This window comes from Passer domesticus, chromosome 5 (genome assembly GCF_036417665.1).
Source record: "Passer domesticus isolate bPasDom1 chromosome 5, bPasDom1.hap1, whole genome shotgun sequence".
NCBI lineage: Eukaryota > Metazoa > Chordata > Aves > Passeriformes > Passeridae > Passer > Passer domesticus.
In genome coordinates, this window is record NC_087478.1 from 72056515 (window position 1) to 72077153 (window position 20639).

At 47.1% G+C, this 20639-nt stretch overlaps 1 protein-coding gene across 4 annotated transcripts; it reads right to left on the minus strand.

Moving 5' to 3' along the window:
- Positions 1–1052: 1052 nt before the first annotated feature.
- On the minus strand, positions 1053–20533 carry SVOPL (SVOP like). 4 transcript variants are annotated; one of them, XM_064420978.1, is made up of 16 exons: positions 19411–20533; positions 16820–16948; positions 16214–16305; positions 15166–15264; positions 14650–14721; positions 14421–14545; positions 13076–13139; positions 11536–11661; positions 10067–10195; positions 8415–8488; positions 6507–6709; positions 5856–5967; positions 5389–5470; positions 3845–3934; positions 3378–3491; positions 1053–2444 (listed from the first exon to the last, which is right to left on the minus strand). In XM_064420978.1, the coding sequence occupies exons 2-16, from the start codon at positions 16896–16898 to the stop codon at positions 2433–2435; spliced, it is 1473 nt and encodes a 490-aa protein (XP_064277048.1). In that variant the 5' UTR covers positions 16899–16948; positions 19411–20533; the 3' UTR covers positions 1053–2432. The 4 variants fall into 4 exon arrangements, with proteins under 4 accessions (XP_064277048.1, XP_064277046.1, XP_064277047.1 ...); XM_064420976.1 differs by having other exon boundaries at positions 1053–3491; XM_064420977.1 differs by having other exon boundaries at positions 1053–3491; positions 16820–16971.
- Between the last annotated feature and the right edge of the window lie 106 nt (positions 20534–20639).

The following is a 20639-nucleotide window of genomic DNA, read 5'->3' on the forward strand; positions in this document are numbered from 1 at the left end:
ACTGAGAAATCTTTGGCTGCTGCTGGCTGTACGTGAGCTTTGCCATGTTCCTATTGTCTCAACCATGTAATGAGGCTGATGCTGCAAATAAAGCTCAAGGAATGTACCCCAGCAGTCCCGTCTCGTTTGTGAGGAAAAAATAACCACCCAACACAAGAGTCCTATTTCCTGGCAGCTTTGTTCTGGGGTAAATCCTGTGTCTTTTGCCAATTTAGGAGGTGGCACACTTCTGTTGGCCCTGTGCAACTGGGTGTGAACAGTGGTAATTTTCTATGGGAGGAAAATCTACTTCCCTCAGTGTCTCAGGGTCAGCTCAGAGTGGTGTTTGTGGCTCCAAGGGCAGCCAGAGTCCTAGTTGCTGGAAGCTTTGCTCTGGGAGATGTCCTGCAATGTGTACAGATTTAGGAGTGAGTTAAAGCCATGTGGATGTAGTGCCTGGGGACATGGGAGAGTGGTGGCCTTGGCACTGCCAGGCACTGTGATCTCAGAAGGCTCCTCCAACTGGAATGATTCTGTGATTCCAAGGACAACCTGTACACAGCCAGCACAGACACACCTGTGCCTGCTGCAAACATCATTTCACCTCCTCTCCTTCACTTGGCTGCCAAGTATTCCCTGGCAACAGGGAGCATGGAAGCAGTCCTTGCTACTGCAGAAGCCAGCAGGATTAGACCAAGCTCCCTTCAGAAAGAGCTGACAGGATCCAGCCAGTCTGTCCCCAGCTGCCTGGGAAGTTCCCAGTCCTTTCCAATGGCAAAAGAGATGGAAATCACCTTGTGTGGAGGGACAATGACACAAGATCTGTGGGGGAGAGTGGCAGAGACAGGAGAGGAAGTGCAACACCAGAGCTTTCCAAAGGAAATCCTGCCAGATCTGTGGAAAACATTTTCCAGCTGAGTTGTGAGTCCATCTATTCCTGTCTTCCACTCACAGACCTTTCAGTGATGGTCAGGAGCTGCTCTGGCTGGAAGGTCTCTTCTTTTTTAAGAGATAAACAGATAATGAAGATATCTCCATGATTTGAAAGCGTTTTTAGATATGAGTGAGTTAGATTAAAAAAATAAATAAATCCGTAAATAATTTACCAAGTATTATCTAATTTTGAGAGTTAATTTTGCAGATTTTTTTTTTTTTATCAAGCAGAGTCTTCAGCAAGTGGTTTATTAAAATTTAGAGCACTTTTCCAGCAAGACTAAGTTGACAGCCAGAATAACAGAATCAGGCCCTGGTGTGGTGCTGTGCATAGAGCATTGAAGATATCCTGTGCCTCTTTGCTGTGTACATGTGCAATGAGAAAAAGGCCTGGTTTTGCCTCTCACCTGCTGAGATCTTGCTTACCTGTCTTTGTCATAGGGTGGCACTGCACACTAAAATATAGAGGACACTCCCCAAAAACACTCAGTTGTGTTTGCAGAGGCCTTTGACATAACTTCTGATCATGTGGTGATTTTTAGGCTGCCCAGTGTCTTTTTTATTTGTTTGCTTTTTAAAAAATATTGCTGTTGTTGCTGTTGTTTGGTTTGGTTTTTATATGGAAAGTTTTAACTATCTGAAGAGAGTTGCTTGTATGTGATACCATCCCAGAGTACCAGGAAACAGAAAACAGTAGAGAAGGAGCAGAACAAAATGGTGAGGGAGACTATTCTAGCAACAGAAGTGTGATCAGGGCATGCTACAGTAGCAGAGAATTAAAAAAATAAAGATGCACTGCCATCACAACCTGAAGTCCTAAAGATTCAACTTCACACTCAAGTTGTTCTCCCTTGGAGAGAAAGGGAGTGGAAAATGGAAAATTTTCCAGTGGAAAATGGTGAGGAGAGAAGAGGGAATGTACTCTACATCCAGTTACTTACCTGTTTGCTGTAACCTGCTTGAGAATGTCTCTCTTCAAATAATCCACTTGAAAAAATCTGACTCACCTTCCATTTTGTGGTCTTAAGTATCACCCTAACAGTGATCACAAATCACCACTGCAGTGTGGTTTGAGATCCAAATTTTACTACTTCTATGCAGATGGTATTTCCACAAAAAAGTTGAGGAAAGTACTACATCCTTTCAAGCTGCTATGGCAGAGACTGTTATCTGCTTTGTGTATTTCTCCCCCTTTACCTCAATTCACTTAAGGAGTTTCCTCTTTGTTTTAAATATTATGTGTGCAGCGTCACTATTGATAGCACTAGAAGTAAAGAATCTTCATCTTACTTCCCACAAAGGGTAGAAAACATTTGTTTATTGAATCATAAGAAAGGAAAGGTCCTTGAGAAATTTACCATTTGTCTACACAAATCATAGCTCTTACACTGTTCAGCTGCATTTTTTTATAATGGAAACGGTATGGAGAAGCAATGAACATCAAATGCAGCTCACAGGAAGTGACAGATTCCAGGGATTTATTTTTCTTTCATACCCAATCCAACATCAAACATTCGCTCTCATTTTACTTGCTAAAAAGGGGGAAACAAAAAATAATACATTAAATTAATAAAATGCACATAAACCCCAACAGGTATGGATATGGAAAATAACATGTTTGGATATGTCCAAAAGGTCTCACTTCTGACAGGCAATCCCTGTGTTTGAAGGGATGGGTTTTTTGAAGTCTGGTTTGGAAGCCCTCCTACACTAGTTCGATCAAACACCTGCCATGCTCTAAAGAATATTCATTATTAAGAATATGGCTGCTAAAGAATATGGATTATTCTTAACCTGAGGTCTTGTCTTGTGGTCTATACAGGTCAGACTACAAAGTGACACAGAGTGGTGTAGCCATGCTGCTGCATGCCACGAAAATCTCTATGCTGGTATAGATGAATTTATTGGAATCACAGGACTGCTCACCACCTCCTATAATTAAACTGTGTGACTTGCATGCTGGAGACTGTTAAATTTAAACTTTCCCCCTTAATCTTTGCGCTTAATGCTTTGGCTAATTGCTTTATAGAACACACTGACCACAATGGTTTAGCTGATGGACTGATGAAGGGGCCTTGAATTTGATTAAGAAATTGGTAGTTTAGGTGCTCTGTGCCTCTGCTGTCCTCTCTCCTTGCAGCACAGGCAGAGCAGAGCACGTGCCTGGGAAGCTGCACCTTCAAGTCAGGATTGGAGAGAGATGCAAGGAGGGGCTTGCACAAGCTAAAGCTCACATACTCACATGAGGTGGCTGGGGCTGGCAGCCTGGCTTGTTCTTTCACAAGAAGCAAGCTTTGGGCAACTGGGGTAACAGTGATTGAAGCTGCTGCAGCAGCACATTCCTGTGAGTGCCTGTCAGGCTTGAGAAAGCTCAGGAGAACTGGGCTGGATTCTGGCTGCATCATCACCTACGAGTCCCTAAGAGCATTTGGAGCCACAGGAGCTCCTGGTGTGGTGGTACCCACCTGCAGGGCCCTGCCCTTGGTCTCGATGGGCAGCGTCACTGCAGAGATGGCACAGATGATGCACACAGAGGAGAAGAGACACAGGGCTCCCAGGAAAGAAGCGCTCATAAGAACCTGCAGGTCAAAGAACATCAAACAGCAGCTTATTGGTGTGGGGAGCTGGCACTTAATTAGCAATTAAGAGTGGACAAAGGGTCTCAAGTGCCTGAGAGACTCCACAGTAGAAAAAAACAGTATCTTGTGAACCTTAAGAGCTTTCAGAAAGTATCAAATACTAGTGAGCTGAACTCTGTGATGAGAGTTACTCAAAGCTGCATCTGGCAAGGACCACCCAAGCACTCCATGTATGGGGTTGGGAAGGAATTGGGTACATCCTCCCTTTTTTTGGGACGAATTTCAGGGACATCTCTGTATTTGATGACAGTGTTCAGCACAATGTTTATCAACATTATCCAGGATGCTCTTACTTGTGATATAAATGGAGCCACCATTGCTCCCACACGGCACAATGCCCCACTTGTCCCCATCCCCAGTGCTCTCATTGTGGTGGGATAAACCTAAAACAGGCCAGAAATAAATTGGGTTAGTGCAACAGCAATCTGCAATATCTGTAGTTTTCTTTTTTTTTTTAATCAGAGACACCCATTGTGTCATTCAGCTGATAGGATAAGATATGAAAAGAAATAAAAGCTCCCTTGGGCCTCATTTGAGCCATTACAAATCTCTCATTTTTTTTGCCCCAAGTAAAGTTTTAGGGCAAGTCAAAGCTGGATATGTTTCCCCTTTGTTTAGCATTTGTTTAGCACCCCTACCACCTCTTTATTTCCTGGCTCTATGATCAAAATAATAGATGCTAAAGGAAAAATTTTGATTATACTGCTGGGCCCCCCTTTATCTGGGAAGCAGGAAGAAAAGATATTATCTGCAGAGTTCAAGTCTGCCTATTCATGTTTATCAACAGCACCTTTGTTTAGTGGATGAAAAAGAAAAACAGATCCCAGTAAGAAATATTCAGGCTTAGAAGAATGTGCTTTGTGTCATTTATCTTTCACACCTCCCAAACACCTGTGCCAATAAAACACTTAAATATGAATTTTACTGAACTTTTAGTCTTAATATAAAGAGATTTTAGCAATTATACTCATATAAGCCTTTGATTTAAATACTTTACTGGGCCAAGCAAATTCAGTAAGTTATTCAAGAAGAGTCCAGGCACTTGGCTCAAAAGATTTTGATCATTGATTAAATTGTGAGTAGGATTGATTTATGGTATGGCTGTTACAGCGATGGTCTTTACAACAACAGCAACTCATTCAAAACTGCTAAAATTGTGGTGTTAAAGCCAGGTGCAAGTTTAAATATTACAGTGCACTATTAAAAGTGCAAGGGAGCTACTTCTGTTTGCTTTGGATCACTTTAGTCAACTAACAAGGAAACCCATTTAACGCCATACAATTGTTTTTTAAAAAAATGAACAAAAAACCCCAACAATTTAAACTTAACTCACAAAACTCATGGCTCCAAAGTTGTATGAAGGAAAAGCTCTTTAAAGTATTGAAGCCTTTTGCAGAGAGCACATACCAATTTCCTTTAAGTGAAAAGAATCATATATATAACACCATATACTACCTGATACAGCCCCTTAAGTGGTGAAAAATGTTCTTTTTAGTGACAGTCTGTTTTCTCACTGTGGGGGTTAAATAAGGGAAAGATTGTGGGTTTTGGAAGATAGTGGTACCCAACATCTCCAAAAATAATGTTTTATAGGAGCTGAGCAACAGCTGGCTTAGTAGGGCACTCCTCTTCCATCTACTCCTGTCATCTCCAAGCTGATTTTCTGATTCCTTCTTTTATCTTGCATATGAAAACACTGCAGCCAAGATGCCAGAGAGACACAGTTCTAGGAAGGTGACTCTTAACTAGTCCCTAAGCTAGCAGGCAGCATTCCTGGGTATATACAAATGGATTTTGAAGCCTCCAAGCAGCTCAACATACCTCAAGCAGAACCCACCTCTGCCGTGTAAATGTAGATGGTGTTGAAGTTGGCTGAAACCAAGGCACGCAGCATGAAGAGAAAGCCAACCATGCCTGCACTGGAGAGAAAGCCATGTGCACCAGAGTTAGTCATCAGCAGAGAAGCCAGAAAGAAAGAAACAGGAGAAAAAAGGGAATGAAAAATATAACTTCTTTCCAGTAGATGTTATTCACACATTAATTTTCTGGACTGTTCCAGAAAGCAGCTTGTTGGGTGCTTAGGGGAAGCCATGTGGGCTCAGCAGTACAAGTCAGCCCCTCTGCACACCACTGCTCTACAGAATCTGCTGCCACAGCTTTCCCAGGAAAAGGACAGCCAGTCAGAGGCTTTTCTTAGACCTACAAGAATTACTGGCCTGACAGACTGGTGATCTGAGAATACCAGATGTTCTGCCCTCAGCATTATATACCCTCAAACAAGACCCATAGTCTGAGCCAGAGTACCTTGAGGTGCAGATATTAAGGAGAAGAAAGAATAGAGCTGTACATCCCATGGTGATACAGAGGCTTAGACGTCTTCCGAGGAGATTGATGCTGAGAATGTTCACAGGATTCACTGGAAATAAAAAGGAAAATCATAAAACATTTGATGATCTAACTGCAATGATTGTCTGCCTTGACAGACCTTACACAATGTGACTCAAAGATACCTGTCTGCATGCCCAGTGCCTACCAAACAGCCTGTAAAATGCACAAATCCTGTCATTCTCTTCCTGCACCCAAAGTTTGTGATTTGCTTCCATGCCCCTTTTGTTTCACCCGTCCCCTCAGATGGTGAAGCCTGTGCTTCTCTGAAATTGGCTGTGCTGAGACAGGACACCAATGTCTGTCCTGAGCCATGCAAGGAAGGCACGGCTGGGTGAGCAGCACAGGCCTTGGTGGTTTTGCTCCTTCTGCCCACAACCCGGCCAAACACCAGGGCTTGAGGTGTGTCCCACTGAGTGCCCTGCTGCGCCAGGAGCCACAGGGCTCCTGTATCCCAGAGCAGTGCCCAGTTTGTGTCAGCCCCTGCCACCAAGTGCACGCACAGCTCAAACCTCTGCAGCGAGCACTGCGAGAGGGGAATGGCAGGACAGGGAAGGGGGAAGGGGTTACGTGCGATCTCCCCGGCTGTGCTGATGATCATGGTCTGGTAGGCAGCAGGCCCAAACATGTGGCAGTAGCAGGGGCTGTGGCTCTCCTCAGAGTCATCACTGGAGTCCTGCAGCGGTGGGGCTGCAGAGCCACAGACAAGGTCCCGCTCCAGCAGCTCAGCACTGGCCAAGATGACACCGTAGTAAGCAAAAGCTATGCCAAGCCTGTGGGGAGAAATGCTGCAGTGAGGTGCAGATGTGATGGGGAAGGTGAGGAAACTCAAATGAAGCAGGTTTGGGGTGCCCTGGAATATCTCCTGTTGCTTGCACCAGCTCTGCATGATGGAACCCCTTAGCCTGAGCAGAGGGGTGGCTCAGGCATCAACCAGGCCACTGGTCACCTGTCCCATGGCACTGCCCTCGTACCTACGGCCAGGCACTGCTCTTTCTCAGTAAACCTCACCCCAGCTCATAGCTCAGCTTTGTATTGGGTTTGCATGGCCAGGTTTTGGTAGTGGGTTGGGACTACAGGGGTGGCTTCTATTCAGGGGAACAGAATTCAGCTTCTCTTCAGGGGAAGCTTCTGGAAGCTTTCTCCATGCCTGACAGAGCCGATGCCAGCCGACTCCAGCTGCTGACCAAGGCTGAGCCCATCAGCAATACTGGTAGTGCCTTGGGGATAACATTCGTTAGAACTGGAAAAAACTGTGTAAGAGCAACAGCAGCCAGAGAAAGAAGTGAGAACATGTGTGAGAAACATCTCTGCCAACACCCAAATCAGTAAAGAATGAAAGGCAGGAGGTGCTTCAGGCACCAGAACAGAGATTCCCATGCTTCCCATGGTGCAGACCATGGAGAGGCAGCTGTGCCCCTGCAGCCCATGGAAATCCACTGTGCAGCAGAGATTCATGTGCAGCCTTTGGAGGTTCTCATGCCAAAACAGGCGGATGCCTGAAGGAGGCTGTGACCCCATGGAAAGCCCATGCTGGAGCAGGTTTGCTGGCAGGAGTTGTGACACCTTGGGGAACCCAGGTGAGGGCAGCCTTGCTTTGTCATTATCAAGTAATTCAGAATATGCCTGAGCATAAGCAGGCTGAAAAGTAATTTTCACTTTTTTATCCCTCCTGGCAGTTTCAGAAATGAGCAGCAGAATTTGGGCCACCTGGGAAGGCAGGGAATGTGGGGTGGGGGTTGGAAATGCAGACCTGAGAACATACCAGGAACTCCTGGCATGACTAGGAGACAAAGAAAGATAAAAATACAAAAATATATTTCATAACTCTCATAGAAGTCAAGGGGAAAAAAACCATAAAAAATTCAGGGCCTGACTTCACAACATTTTGGGTGAATGGGTTTCCACAGACCTATTATTTATACATTTCCATTCCAGAGAACAAAGCCAATGAAACATGTGTTCCCTTGCATACAGCTACTGGGAACACTGCATATGGAACCTGTCTCCTCAGTCTTAATTTTCCCCAGTGAGTAGCACTGGTAATGGTGAATGTGTTTCTGTCAGAGCCCTGTATCACCGCTCCTTTGGCCATCCTTGGGGAGAATAAGTTTTCCCCAAGCAGGGAAGGAGAGCTGCAGGCACACAGCTGGTCCCACTGCAGTCAGGTGTGGGCTCTGCCCCATGGCTCTCCTCTGGCTCCCAGGAGCTGCTCTGTCTGAGGAAGAACTCATTGCACCATCCTGGAAATCCAGCCTTTTCCTGCCTAAGTTAACAGCAGCCAGTCCGGGTGTCTGAGGTGTGGTCTGAAACAGGACAAACCTATGGTGATCCATGTCCCTTCAGCTACCAAGGATCTGCAGCCACCATCAGAAGCAGAGTGGTGTCTTGTTAAAGGCAGAGCCAATGGGAGAATTCTGCTCCCTGCACACTGTCAACCAAGAGAACGAGCTGATGAGCAAGAGACAAAAAATGTACCATATGATCCATATCTGCAAAGTGGTTCTGAGGTATTTGGGGTGGATGAGGTCCTTGAATCTTCCCCTTCTTTCCTGAAATCATACAATAGAAATAGAAGTTTCTATAAAGGCATCTTATATACAGGAGCAAGTAAGAGCAGTTGGCACGCCAGGTCCTCCTGTGCTCCCTGTGTCCCCAGGCTGCTTTGGCACAGGCAGAGTCACAGATGATGCAACAGAGCACTCATCAAACCCCCAGAGAGCAAAGTCCTGCTTCCCAAAACATACCCACGGGAACCTGCACTGCAAAGGATGGAGAAGGGGAGAAGAGAACCTCCTGAGCTCTCCTGGCCCCAAAGGACTCCAGATCTGAGAGGTCTGGTCCCACTGTGACTGTGATGATGGCAGAGGGGACCCTGGTTGCTGTTGGGGGGTCAGCATTCTGGGCTTCTGCCAGCTCCCACTGCCCTGCATGCTGCTCTGCCTGTGAAGCAAGCTTTTGGACAAATATATCTCTCTGGGGGACCTGAAATGCCAGTGAGCAGAGACTGGCAGGCACTGGGGGCCCTGCCTGGCCTGCTGCCCTCCAGGGTCCCACCACCGAGGGGAGACAAGTTCACAGGGGTGGTGTGGGTTGACTTTATTTTTATTTTCCTCATCATTGGTTAAGCCTGAGAGAGGGCAAAACTAACAAAAGCCCTTCCCATCTCCAATGTGGGTCCATTACATAAATTCAATTAAATTACAGGGAAGCTTTAATCCTAAATAATTCCAATACAATAGCACCATCTTGCATGAATTGCTAAGGACAATACTTGGTGCCTGTGGGATTGAATATGCAGGGAAAAGATCCAGGAAAGGGATTTAAAAGAGTTGAATAATTTTGAGGCCCTGAACAATGGATTTGTCTTATTTCCCTGTCTTGGGGGTCAAAGGAGCCAACTAAGTCCTCCCACCCACCAATCAGCAGGGCCCAGACTGGATAATGGAGGGGAGAAGTCTGGGGGAGACTGACCCTCCCTGCAGCACCCACACATGTTTTTTGGGCATTTCAGTCCAGCAGTGATTCACTCCTGAGCTGCTCAGCTGCTTATAGGTACAGGTGATGGTATTGGTGAAATGTTCTCTCCTCCTTTTTCCGTCTTCTGCTGGTTGGTGTCTCCACATTCAGGATCTGGGGTCCTGGGACACAGTGGACAAGCCAGGCCAGGGGCTTGGAGAAGCCTCTGGGAGGGCTGGGCTGACCTCAGCAGGGATCCTTGCAGCCTGCCCAGTCACAGCCCTGAGAGAGACCCCAAGGGACAGTTCCCAGATCTTATGGCAAAGGGAACACCCCTGCAGATGGGCGGGCAATAAGGAACGGCATGCTTTGCCAGTAGCCCTTTTTGTAGGAAAGGAAGCAAATATTTCCTTAGCCTGAAGTTTTTCTGAGCAAACACAAACTGAGAAAGAAAAAAAGAGCGGAAAATTCCATTTCCTTTTGAAGGCCAAGGTTACTGTTTCTCCAAAAGAAAACTGACATCTTCATCATCACTTTCAGCAGTCGTTTGGAAAAGAATCAGGCAAGGAGGACGAGGGAGGCAGAGCAAGATGTGGTTTGCATCCTATTCCCTTCCTGAAGCCCAGATGCCAGCGGCCTGGGATGAATGGGCTGGACAGGCCTGGCCTTACCTTGGCAGGCTCCCTCAGCTGCCCCTCTGGCACGGCCGCTCTGTTCATCCTGGCAATCCTCTGCAGCGTGGCCAGCGCAGCCCCTGTGTTTCCCGTGGAGACGTTGAACCGTGCCGACTCTGGGATGAACTGCAAGCAGAGCAGGAAGCCTTTCTGCACCTCTCCTGTCCTACTCACAGCTTCACATCATGCCCAGAAACCTCAGGTTGGCACAGGGCACTCCATGAGCTGGAGCAGCCTCTGTCTGTCCTTCTTTCCAGCCATGCCCTGGGGAACTGTGTGCCCCAGCCCCCCATTCCCCATGCTGGGGAGGTCTCACCCTGCCCCACAAACCCATTTGGTGGTCTAGCTCCCAGAGCTCTGCCACTTGATCTGGGTCAAGCACTTATGAAAGGTGAAAGCCAAAGACACAAGTTTAACAAAAACAATCCTGAATGAATTGACATTCTAAAATGAGACAAGGCACATATTACTTGCTGAAGCAAAAGTCTTGGAAGGCACAACAAGGCCATTTTGATAAAAAGGAAGAAGTGGTTGAAATGTAACTCATCACTAGTATTTGGTGCTCTTTCCAAAATAAAATACTTTTTAAATTAAATGGCTCTATTAAATTATAAACAATTACATCTATTTCATTCAAATATGAATTAAAGGCCCCCTTTTCAAAGGTATATATACTAACTCTCTCTTTTATTTTCCCCTGGATGACAAACTTCAGCTATCCAAATTTTCTGGCAAAAATAATCAGGGAAACTAAACATCTGGGTTATACAAGTGCACACTCACAGCAGCCTTACATGTGTGTGCCCAGGTAGCACCCCAGATGGACTTGTGCATTCACCCAACTGCAGGAAGAGCTTTTACATCTGTATAGCTCCAGCAGCCACATCTCAGCACTGCAGTGCCCACGAGCACTGTGAGCAGGGATTTTCCATGCCCTCCTCAACAAAAGATGGTTCTCATGCCCAAGGCTGGTTTTTCTGAAGCAGAAGGAAACCTGGGGAAACTGTGGTTTACCCTGGCACTCTGTGAACACTTCACTGAGGCTACTTTCCTCAGCCGTAGAAAATGTTAAGACTGAAGAGAGTGTGCTGTGCCCAGCATTAGACTGAAGGTATTATTTGTCATTTTTTTCATACACTATCTAGCCTGTCTTCTTCTTGGTGCCTGGCCCATCACCACAATCCCTGGGTACTGGGACAGCCTGGACGCTGGAACCTGGGCTGCTGGAGGGCTACAGCAGACCAGTAAAGCCAGGCCATCACCAGCAAGGTGGCATCTCCCAGAAGCTGGCCTACAGCCCTGCCAGCACTTCAGGACCTTACCAAGCCACTGTGTGAGAGGACTGAAGAGGAGAAAGGAGGACACAAGAAGAGCCCTAGGATGAAGGGGGTGGAGGGCAATGGTGCCTGCGGAGACATCAGGGCAGTGGCAGTACAGCAGGGAGTGGAGAGTGGAGATCTTCCTACCTTGAACACCAGGATGAGAAGGATGCCAGGGATGGAGGCAATTCTGATCAACCACCACCAGCCAATGGTTGGGTTCACCACTGATGCCAGGCCAATGATCAGCAAGGATCCTGCCAACCAAAACACCTTTCCAAGGGAAAGCAAGGGGTTAGAACACGAACACATGGCAATGATTTATTTTCTTCTCTTTCTTCTGTGGATATATGGGGAACTGTGCTAGGGAATGATGAGGTTCAACTGAGCCATCCCATGGCTGTCTGAGAAGCTGGGCTTGGGTGGGAGGAAAAAGGGAAACACAGAAGTTTGGGGAAGGACAGTGAAGGTAGTCTTAATTAGTTTCAGGTAAAAACCAATAATTTGCTGTGGATATAATTGTACTTAAAGCCCCTGCTTTTGTTCTTTCATTCACTTCTCTGCTATTGCTCATGAATTTTCCTGTTGTCTAGGTCTCTTCAGGGAAGAGAGATTTGCAAGCTCAGGATTCAGGATATTTACAAGCTCAGAAGGCAAAACCAGGCCAGATTTCTGCTGCTGAAAGTTGGTGACTCTCCAGTAGACTCAATGCCCAGCTATACCAACAGCCAATCTGGCCTCTGATCTGCAAGTACATTCCTTTCTGAAGTTCACTTGTTGCCATTAGGAGACACATCCCTTTCCAGAGGACCACCTAAGGGAGCTCAGCCACAAATCACAAAAGCTGCAGCAAGTTCATGAATATTCTGTGGACAGAAATAACACATTTCTGGGGAGAAATACAAGATTGTTCTTCCATAAATCTTTGTATTTCTGATGCCACTTTGGTAATGATGCCCTGGGATCAAGGAGGCTGCAGTGAAAAGTAGATTATCCCTGACACAAAGAGTTTGGTTCTGCAGTGGGATGAATTTGTGCACTCAGAGGTGTCACCACTGATCATCTGCACATGCAGCAACTGCCCACTGCAGAAGTCTGCAGTAAGCAATGACCCAGCAAGTGGGCACAACCTTCCCAGCATGTGTCGGGCCAAATTTGGGACTATCTGTGCTAACCCTCCTGTGCAAAGCCCCTGGCAGAACCTGAGCAGGGAGAGGAGCAGGGAGTGACTCCAGACTCACCTGGGAGTCACTACATAAACCACTTGTTATCTCTAGGGGTCTCAAGAGGAGGGAGGGGGGATACACCTCAGCTTGGAGTGGGCTGGGAATGCCACCAGCTCCAGTGCCTGCCAGTCCATCAGCGCTGGCCCCTTTAGACTAGGTAGCTCCATTGTCAATAGGACAACCAAGAGGCTGGGTGTCAGCCATCACTCAAAGTCCCTATAAAATGTTTGGAGCATCAATTATTTGAGAAGATATTGCCTCTCTCCTGTGTATGTCTTTAATAACACAGATGCCACACTCTGCAGGAGTGTGCAGGAGGCAGTGGACACTCTCTCAGACCCAGACAAGTGGGATTAGTCTGGGAGAAATGCTGATGTGCTGGAGACTTGGCTTCCAAACTGTGGTGGGACGAATCTCCTGGGACTTGGATATAGAATAAACAGCAATGTGCTCACTTTTACCTGAGATAAGGGCAACATGTATCCCCGATATTTGGTGGGCAAAAATTCTGTTTTTATGATAAGTCTAGCAAAAGAGGAAAAAAAATAAGCTGAAATACAGTTGCAATGAGAATTTCCATACAAATCAAGTAACAGTTCACCTCGACTCATGGAATCAATATCATCCCTCTAACCATCCCTCTTCCACCTTGAGCACTCAGAGACAAGGAATCCCTGTCCAATATGCTTCCCACTCCAGCACCAAATTACATGCAAGGGAAACACAAGGCAGAAATCCTTTCCAGCCCATGGCTGTGGGATACAAGCAGGTGAACACTGCAGTCTATACATCAGGAAACCTATGGGAAGGTCCTGTGGGGTGACTGAGGTGTCAGCACAGGCATAGATATGTTCATAGAAATGAACATTTTAGTAAAGGGTTTTTTTCCATGAAATAAGGAAAACTCTGTTCCACTTTTTAAAGGGTTGGCATGCCCTTGGGGCAGGAGCCTCGTGGGACAGGCATCTCTCAAGGTGCCCAGTGTGAATTGTTTTTCCTTAGATGGACAGGGAGAAAGAGGTGGGAAGAGACCCTCAGTGGGTCCTTCTGTCTCAGCCAGTGAAATGTTTTATAAAATGTTCAGTTTCCTTCCTCCCTCATGAGGCTCATGAGCAGCCTCCATGGCACGGGAATGGGGGCCCTCCTGTGAGGGAAGCTGTGCCAGGAGCTCAGCAGATGCATGACTCAGGTTCAGGTGCTTTCTCCCAACAGCACCCCTCTCCACTATGTCCTTTCCTTCAGCAAAGGGCTTTTGGGCCAATGTGACCAGTTTGGTGTTTTCCTTTGTGGGCAGCAACCAGGCTTTGAAGAACCATGGATAGTGCTGCAATGTTTCATTTGTTTCCATAAGAGAGTCAACAAAAACCCCCTATTTTTCCAGGCCCCTAGTGAAGTGGTTTTTAATATTGTTAATTTTTTTCCCCCACATCCTCCTTTCTGCCCTAACAAGATAAAAACTTAATTTCAGTGGGAAAGTTTCATATAATTTAAAAATAATTTTCTACTTAAGCAGAATTGTTGTGACTATTGTTTTTTCAAGGAGGAAGCAGCCTTTACTCATCTGTTACCTGTCTAATTGTTTTATATGTTCTTAATAATCCCTCTGTCACCAATTTAATGTAAAGCAGCTGCCCTCTCTATTCCAGGCCTCAGGAGTCCTCGGGAACTGCAAATTAGGTCAGTTGACCGGGATTTAGTAAAATTACAGAATGGCTTTTTGTTCCAAGGCGATGTGGGAATTTGGTGCCCTTTCCCCTTCCAGCCCCTCCGTCACCTTCTCTGGGAAGGCGGCTTGCACAGCCTCACCCTTGCGCGTGGCCCGACACGCCACCTCCTACCATGGCCCGCAGGAACACAAACCAGATGTACGATGGGGCAAACGAGGTCAGCAGGGAGAAATAGGCTGCCCAGAGGAAGGAGAGCAGCAGGATCTGCAAAAGGGCAGGAATTAGGGTCATTAAAGCACAGGCTCAGCCAGGTGCATGGCTCCTGTGAAGCACAGGAAAAGGATGTGCAGCCCCCAGCAGTCACTCACCTTCCAGCGGCCGTACCGGTCAGCCAGGAGCCCGAGCACTATGCTGAACACCATGTAGCCAAAAAACACCATCTGAGGGGAATGGAAACACAGTTGTGGAGGGTCCATTCTCAGCTACATGGGGCAGCTCTGCTCTCTGAGCTGCGGGTGAGCTGTGTGTTCTCAGGGCAGCAGGATGAACTGTGATGCCCAGAACCACAAGGGAGAGGCTTTCAGGGGATGGCTTCCTTTGTGTAGGCACTCACTGCTGCAACCCTCAAAGCTGGGGATCGGTAGCAGGGTTTTCAAAATAAGAATGTGGAAGTGGGGATTGGCTTTGGAATTACTTGCTCTGAGCATCTGCTCTCATTTGCTTCATTTCTGATGTCTACAGTTGTGGCACTGTTCCTGTCCCTGTAAAGAGGCCTTAGGAATTTGTTTGGTTTTCTGGGAAATGTGCTTTCCAAAACCCATGGTGGTACCCATGACTATGACCACATGGTGGATGACCTTTCTGGGGGAACAAGAGTCACTCACTGTTGTCACTAAAGCCACCTGCCAGTCTTGGAGCTGCCACTCGCATCGGATGAGAGGGGACACAACAGCTATCAGCATGATCTCCATGGCTTCAGCCACCTTCGGGAACAAGTGTGTGTTAGCAAGAAATGGAAACCACAAGAAGCCCACAGGGAAAAGTCTCTCAGTCCCACAAGGCCTGCAGCCATGGCAGTTCCACCATGTCAGAACAGTCCTGTGAAGCCATGGTACCTCCACAGTGGTCTGAGCCCCGTGCCTGACCTGGGAGATCTTGGCGACAGGGAGGAGAGAAAGTTACACCTAGAAAGCAGGTACAGGTACACTGTATATCTGGGAAGTTTGGAAAGAGTCATCCTTGGCAGAGAAGACTCTTACCCTGCTGGGTTATTAGATCTTCAACTATCTCTGGAAACCAAGCTGCTTTGGTTGGGTACCTAGCTGTGGATTTAGGCATCCAACATGAACTCTTAAAGCTGTTTTTGGCTTCAGTTAGGAATGAGCTGTTTGCACATAGCTTCAGACTTTTTCACCTCAGCTGCAGCAATCTTCATGGATAGACTCTCATTACATCTTTAGCCCAGCCTGGCCTCTGGATTTTGCCCAAGTTCTCAAAACAGATACACAATTAACCCAAGACCCTGAAAGTTATGAAGTTTTTCATGTAGCCAGGGGTGAGAAGACGCCAGGCCTTCTGAGCCAGATTGCACAGGATTTGGGTGCCATGGGGATGACATGAAAAATGCAACTGTGAAGCTGAACCTAACCTTCAGGTGCTAACTGAAGACGTGTCCTGACAGTGCTCCAGAACAGGGCCAAACCATGATGCTTTTGGCCAACCCACTCAGCTTTGCCCTGAAATGGGTCTGATATCAATGGGACCAAAATCTACTTTCACCAAGGATGAAAATAGGAAAAATCCTGCTTGAGAAGGTATGTATGGGAAAAATGGGCTGGCAGCAGTATGTGCTTATGGTTGTTATTGCACAGCAATGAGAAAAATGAGAAGAAAGTTTTTTTCAGGCCAGCACAGATGGCTGCAGATACCTACCCCAGTGCTGCCCATGATGAGGAAAAGCATGATATGAAACCTCCCAAACCCAATGGTTTCCACAGCTTCTTCCACTGTAAATGTCTTTTGTCCTAAACATGAAAAGAAAATTAAGACACAAACCATATCAGCAGTGAAATTGTACCTCCTGTTCATAAAAAATTTCTCCTGCTCCTGTGGGACTGCACCAGGAAAAAGCCTGGAAACATCTACCAGCTTTATGTCCTGGTGGCAGGGCTCAACAGGGGGTTGCTGGAACAGCAGCCAGTGCAAACAGAGGAAGGACAGCCTTGTACTATTTAAAATGCTTTTGAAACAGAGTAACATTTCAAAAATTATTTCAAGTAAATGAATCCTCAAATTACCAATATAATGAAATGTTTACACAAAGCAGAGGCCTGAGAAAAGCCAAGCCACCCAGTTCTTCCCACTGCCATAGGCAGCAGCTACCAGCCTGGTAGGTGTGGTGGGAGGGGAATGCAGGATGCTGATGTTGTGGTTCCATGTACAGAGGTTTTAAGTGGCTGGAGTGGCACAACTGAGGACCCTCTCTCTACCCCAGCTAAACAAGGACCCAAATTTCTAGTCCTGTCAATAGAAACCCACCTTTTGATGGTTCTTTTCTCTCTGTGTGGATTTCCTCCAAGCCAATAGCATTTTCTGCCTCTTTTGGTGCAGTGGCCATCTCAGCTCCTGCTGGGATCTGCTGTCACTGCAGGCAAGGCTAGGATTTACCTGTGAAATTTCAGAAGAGTCACCTGAGCAAGAAAACAGTGAGGCAGTTTCTCACACTGGAGTGGAAACTTTCAGATACAGTCAAATATTAATTTCATGGAGCTACTGGAAGATGTCCCTACCCATCAGGGTTTTGGTGAAAAATGCATAGAAACATCACAGAGTAAGTTAGTTGAACTGAGAGACATCAGTTATCACATCATACTGGCTGTTTTTATGGAAAGTCCAGGGATTGTCTTAGGGAAGACTGGAGACCTGCTAAGGCAAGAGAGCATGTGACAACTTCCACAGCCCAGAGGTCAGTAAAATGCAGTGCCAGTCTAAAAGATGGTGCATCTCCAGGAGCCAAGATGTGATACAACCAGTAGTGGTTGCCCCTGCTGGAGGCTCCCCAGTGGAGCTGGGTTTGAGGGAGCAGGAGAGGTGCTGCACTCTTGCTCAGTGTGACACTCTGACCACTGAGGCAGAGGCAGGTCACCCAGCCAGCTCTCTAACCCCAGGACCCTGAGGGTGGCAGGGGTAGCACTTAGCTCCTCACCCAAGCAGCACACAGCTTCCTGCTGCAAACCAACCCCTCTGCCTCATCCTTTGGCACACTAATCCCCATCCTCTCAGGGCATCCATAAACACAGCCATGCATTCTGGATTGCAACTGGAAGCTGGATTCCTCTGCCAGTGTTCCTGGCTTTCAGCACTAAATCTCTTGGCCTCACCACTGTTGCTTTTCCTCATCAGAAAAACTCATTTTAATCCCACGGCAGGGATTAAGCACACTGATTGCTTAAATGCACAACCTTTCCTGCTGAGTGCATGCTCAGGCACTGCAGAGGGGAGCTCAATACCTCTGCACTTTGCTGACTCCCTCTCCTTTGATTACCTCCCTTCAGGTGCGCTGGGCTTGGCCCAGGCTGTGTTCACAGCCAACCAGCAGAGACCAGGGAGGCTGCAGAGGGTGAGAGCTGGAGGGAATTAATGGCTGAGAGCATCTAATGAAAGACACAAAACTCCATTTGAGATAGAAGGCAGGTGAACACAGAAAGTATGGAATTACAGTACTCCAGGATGGACACCTTGATCCTATACTGAGGTACAGTTAGAAGGAGGTCATTAAGGACTAATGGCAGATTAATCAGCTGGGTCACATATACTGACTTTGCTGTCACAGATCATCACAGTCCAGCACCCAAGAATATGCAAAGGATATTGGTTACATCTGTCTCTCAGCAGTGCCCTCGGAGGCAGCAATAGCTGCCAGCAGCTCACAGAGCCACCAGCTGATTATGATGGCCAACAGCTAGGGACTATTTCCAAGTGGAACCAGCTCAACAGAAACCAAACAAGGTGCTTGGAAGAGCCCACAGGGAAGAGGCAAAGATTTATTGCATGTCTGAATAGCCAAAGGCTCTGCAATCACAAAATCTGGGCACCTGTTCTTCTCCTTTTCTGTTCCTTTGTGACTAGGGACCTGCAAACACATTCTGCCCTAAGCTGCCACATCACACCTCTGTCAGGTTAAACAGACACTCTCCTCCAAAATGTCTGTGGCAGGCACAGCCCACATGGTGGCAGGACAAGCACCACAGCCTGGGCCTTTACCCACCCATCCTGATGTTGGGATGCCCTGCTACTGTTTGCTGAGGGGTCTTGGAGCATTTCACTGGTACCCGCCCTGGGCTATGGGGATTCCTTCTGGGAAGTGCCACAACTCTTCCACAAAAGGGGAGGGAACCCCAGCCCCTGGTGCTGCTGTGCAGAACTCGCAGTGAGGGTCAGATGCCCAAGGCACAAGGCTGCAGTGCCACCTCCAGCACCCCACAGTATCCAGACACCCTCAGAGGCAGCAGGACGGTGGAGAGTACCTAATGTGATAACCACACTGGTCTCTACCACAAATAAAACCACAAACTGCAGCTGGTAAGCAGGTGGGATATACTCTCCAGCACCTCAAATAACACCAGAAATCTGTGCAGGCACATTAAACCTCCTAACAATTCCTACCAATCCTGAGTTTTGTTCATCCCAAACCTTTGCAGCCCTGTTTGCCTTGATGGAGCAGCTATCTTCAGGGAGTCACAAATTTCCCTCTATTTGTAAATGCAACTAAACACCAATTACATGAGCCAAAAGAACAGCAGTGACAAAGCTGTTGCTGGCAGGGAAAATAAAAATCCTCCAGCTGAAGGGAACACCCAAGAGTACAGTGAAACTGCTGCTGGGACCCATCAGAATGATGCTGTGGCCCCCTCCCCACGCCGCTGGGCTGTGAGGCACAAAGGCCATACAATGTGCAGTGCTGCCTGCGACACCACCTGGGAACTCTGTCAGTAAGGTCAGAGACCTTCTCTGGCTGAGAATTTTCCCTGCAGGTGAGAGTGGGGCTATCTGATCATACAAATGATCAGATGCCCCCAATATTAAGCAAGATTTTACTAAATATTTTTTATTTAATGAAGCTTTCTTACCTCTGTGGTGTCTCAGGCTCGGAGGAAAAGACCTTTTCTCTTTTCTGACTGTTTCCCCTCAGATATTTACTTTTTACAGTGCTGGCAGTGCAGTTTCTTCGGGATCCAGCTCCCAGGAGTCAGGTTTCCTCCTTGCTGGGCACGGGCAGGTCCCTCTCCACCCACCTCCACCACCCAGGGGTAGGTGCTGTAGGCAGGGTGCCCAAGTGCTGACCTGTGCTTCTCTCACTGCATGTGCAGGTCCTTCACAGGCACTGCCTGCCACAGGTGTTGCTGCTTACTCATCCCTTCTTGTGAGGAGAGGTGCAGGAGAAAGGAGGGTGCTGGGACACATCATTATTGAAACACCAGCAAGATCTTTGCTCGTAGGTTTCAGAGGTAGGTCGTGCAGCAGTCTGTGCCCATGTAAGGCACCTTTGCCATCCCCTGCCTGGGCACCACAGCCACTGGCTCTTCTTAGGCCAGATAAAGCCAACTCAGGCACCAGCACCATGAGAAAAATAAGGTCTGCTTCATCCTTCTAAATTCCTTGATGAGGTGGCAAAATGCAGGGAGCATTCATGGCTTTAAACTGTCACAGGAATCCCAGCCTTGTTGTGCAGCAAATCTCAGTGCCATGATAGCTGTGGGCTCTTGACTAGGAATGTATGTGCTGACCTTTACTACTCAGTGTTGGTATTGGTCTCACAAGGGTTTCCAAAATCCTTCTGTTTTGAATACATACACTGAGCTGGCAGCAATGGTGCAATAGTTTTATCAAAGTAACTCCCAAGCTGAATCTCATCCTTCCAAGCATCTGGAAGATATTTGCTACCAGCCAACATATGCTATCTCACAGCTTTATTTTATATCTTCTTCTTAATAATATCTAATATTCAGCTGTTATTGGCATCTGCTGAATGAGCTGCACGATCCAAGCTGCCAGATCCATACCATTATGTTTTCATTGCAAAAACTCCAACAGCGTGTGTGCAATGACAGGAGGGTGTAGATGTTTCAGCATTCCAGCTCCCCAGCAAAGAAGGGAAAAAAAGACTAAAATCCCAGTGAAGTTCAAAGACACAAAGATGAGCTTTCAGGCCCAGGTGTTTGGGATTGCACAAAGGGATACTATGTCTATTACATTTTTCCAACCACCTCGTGGTATTTTACTTATTTGCCATGGAAAGGCAAAGGCTGGTCAGAGTGAAGAACAAATGGAAATGCCTACATGCATGAAAGGTGCAGGA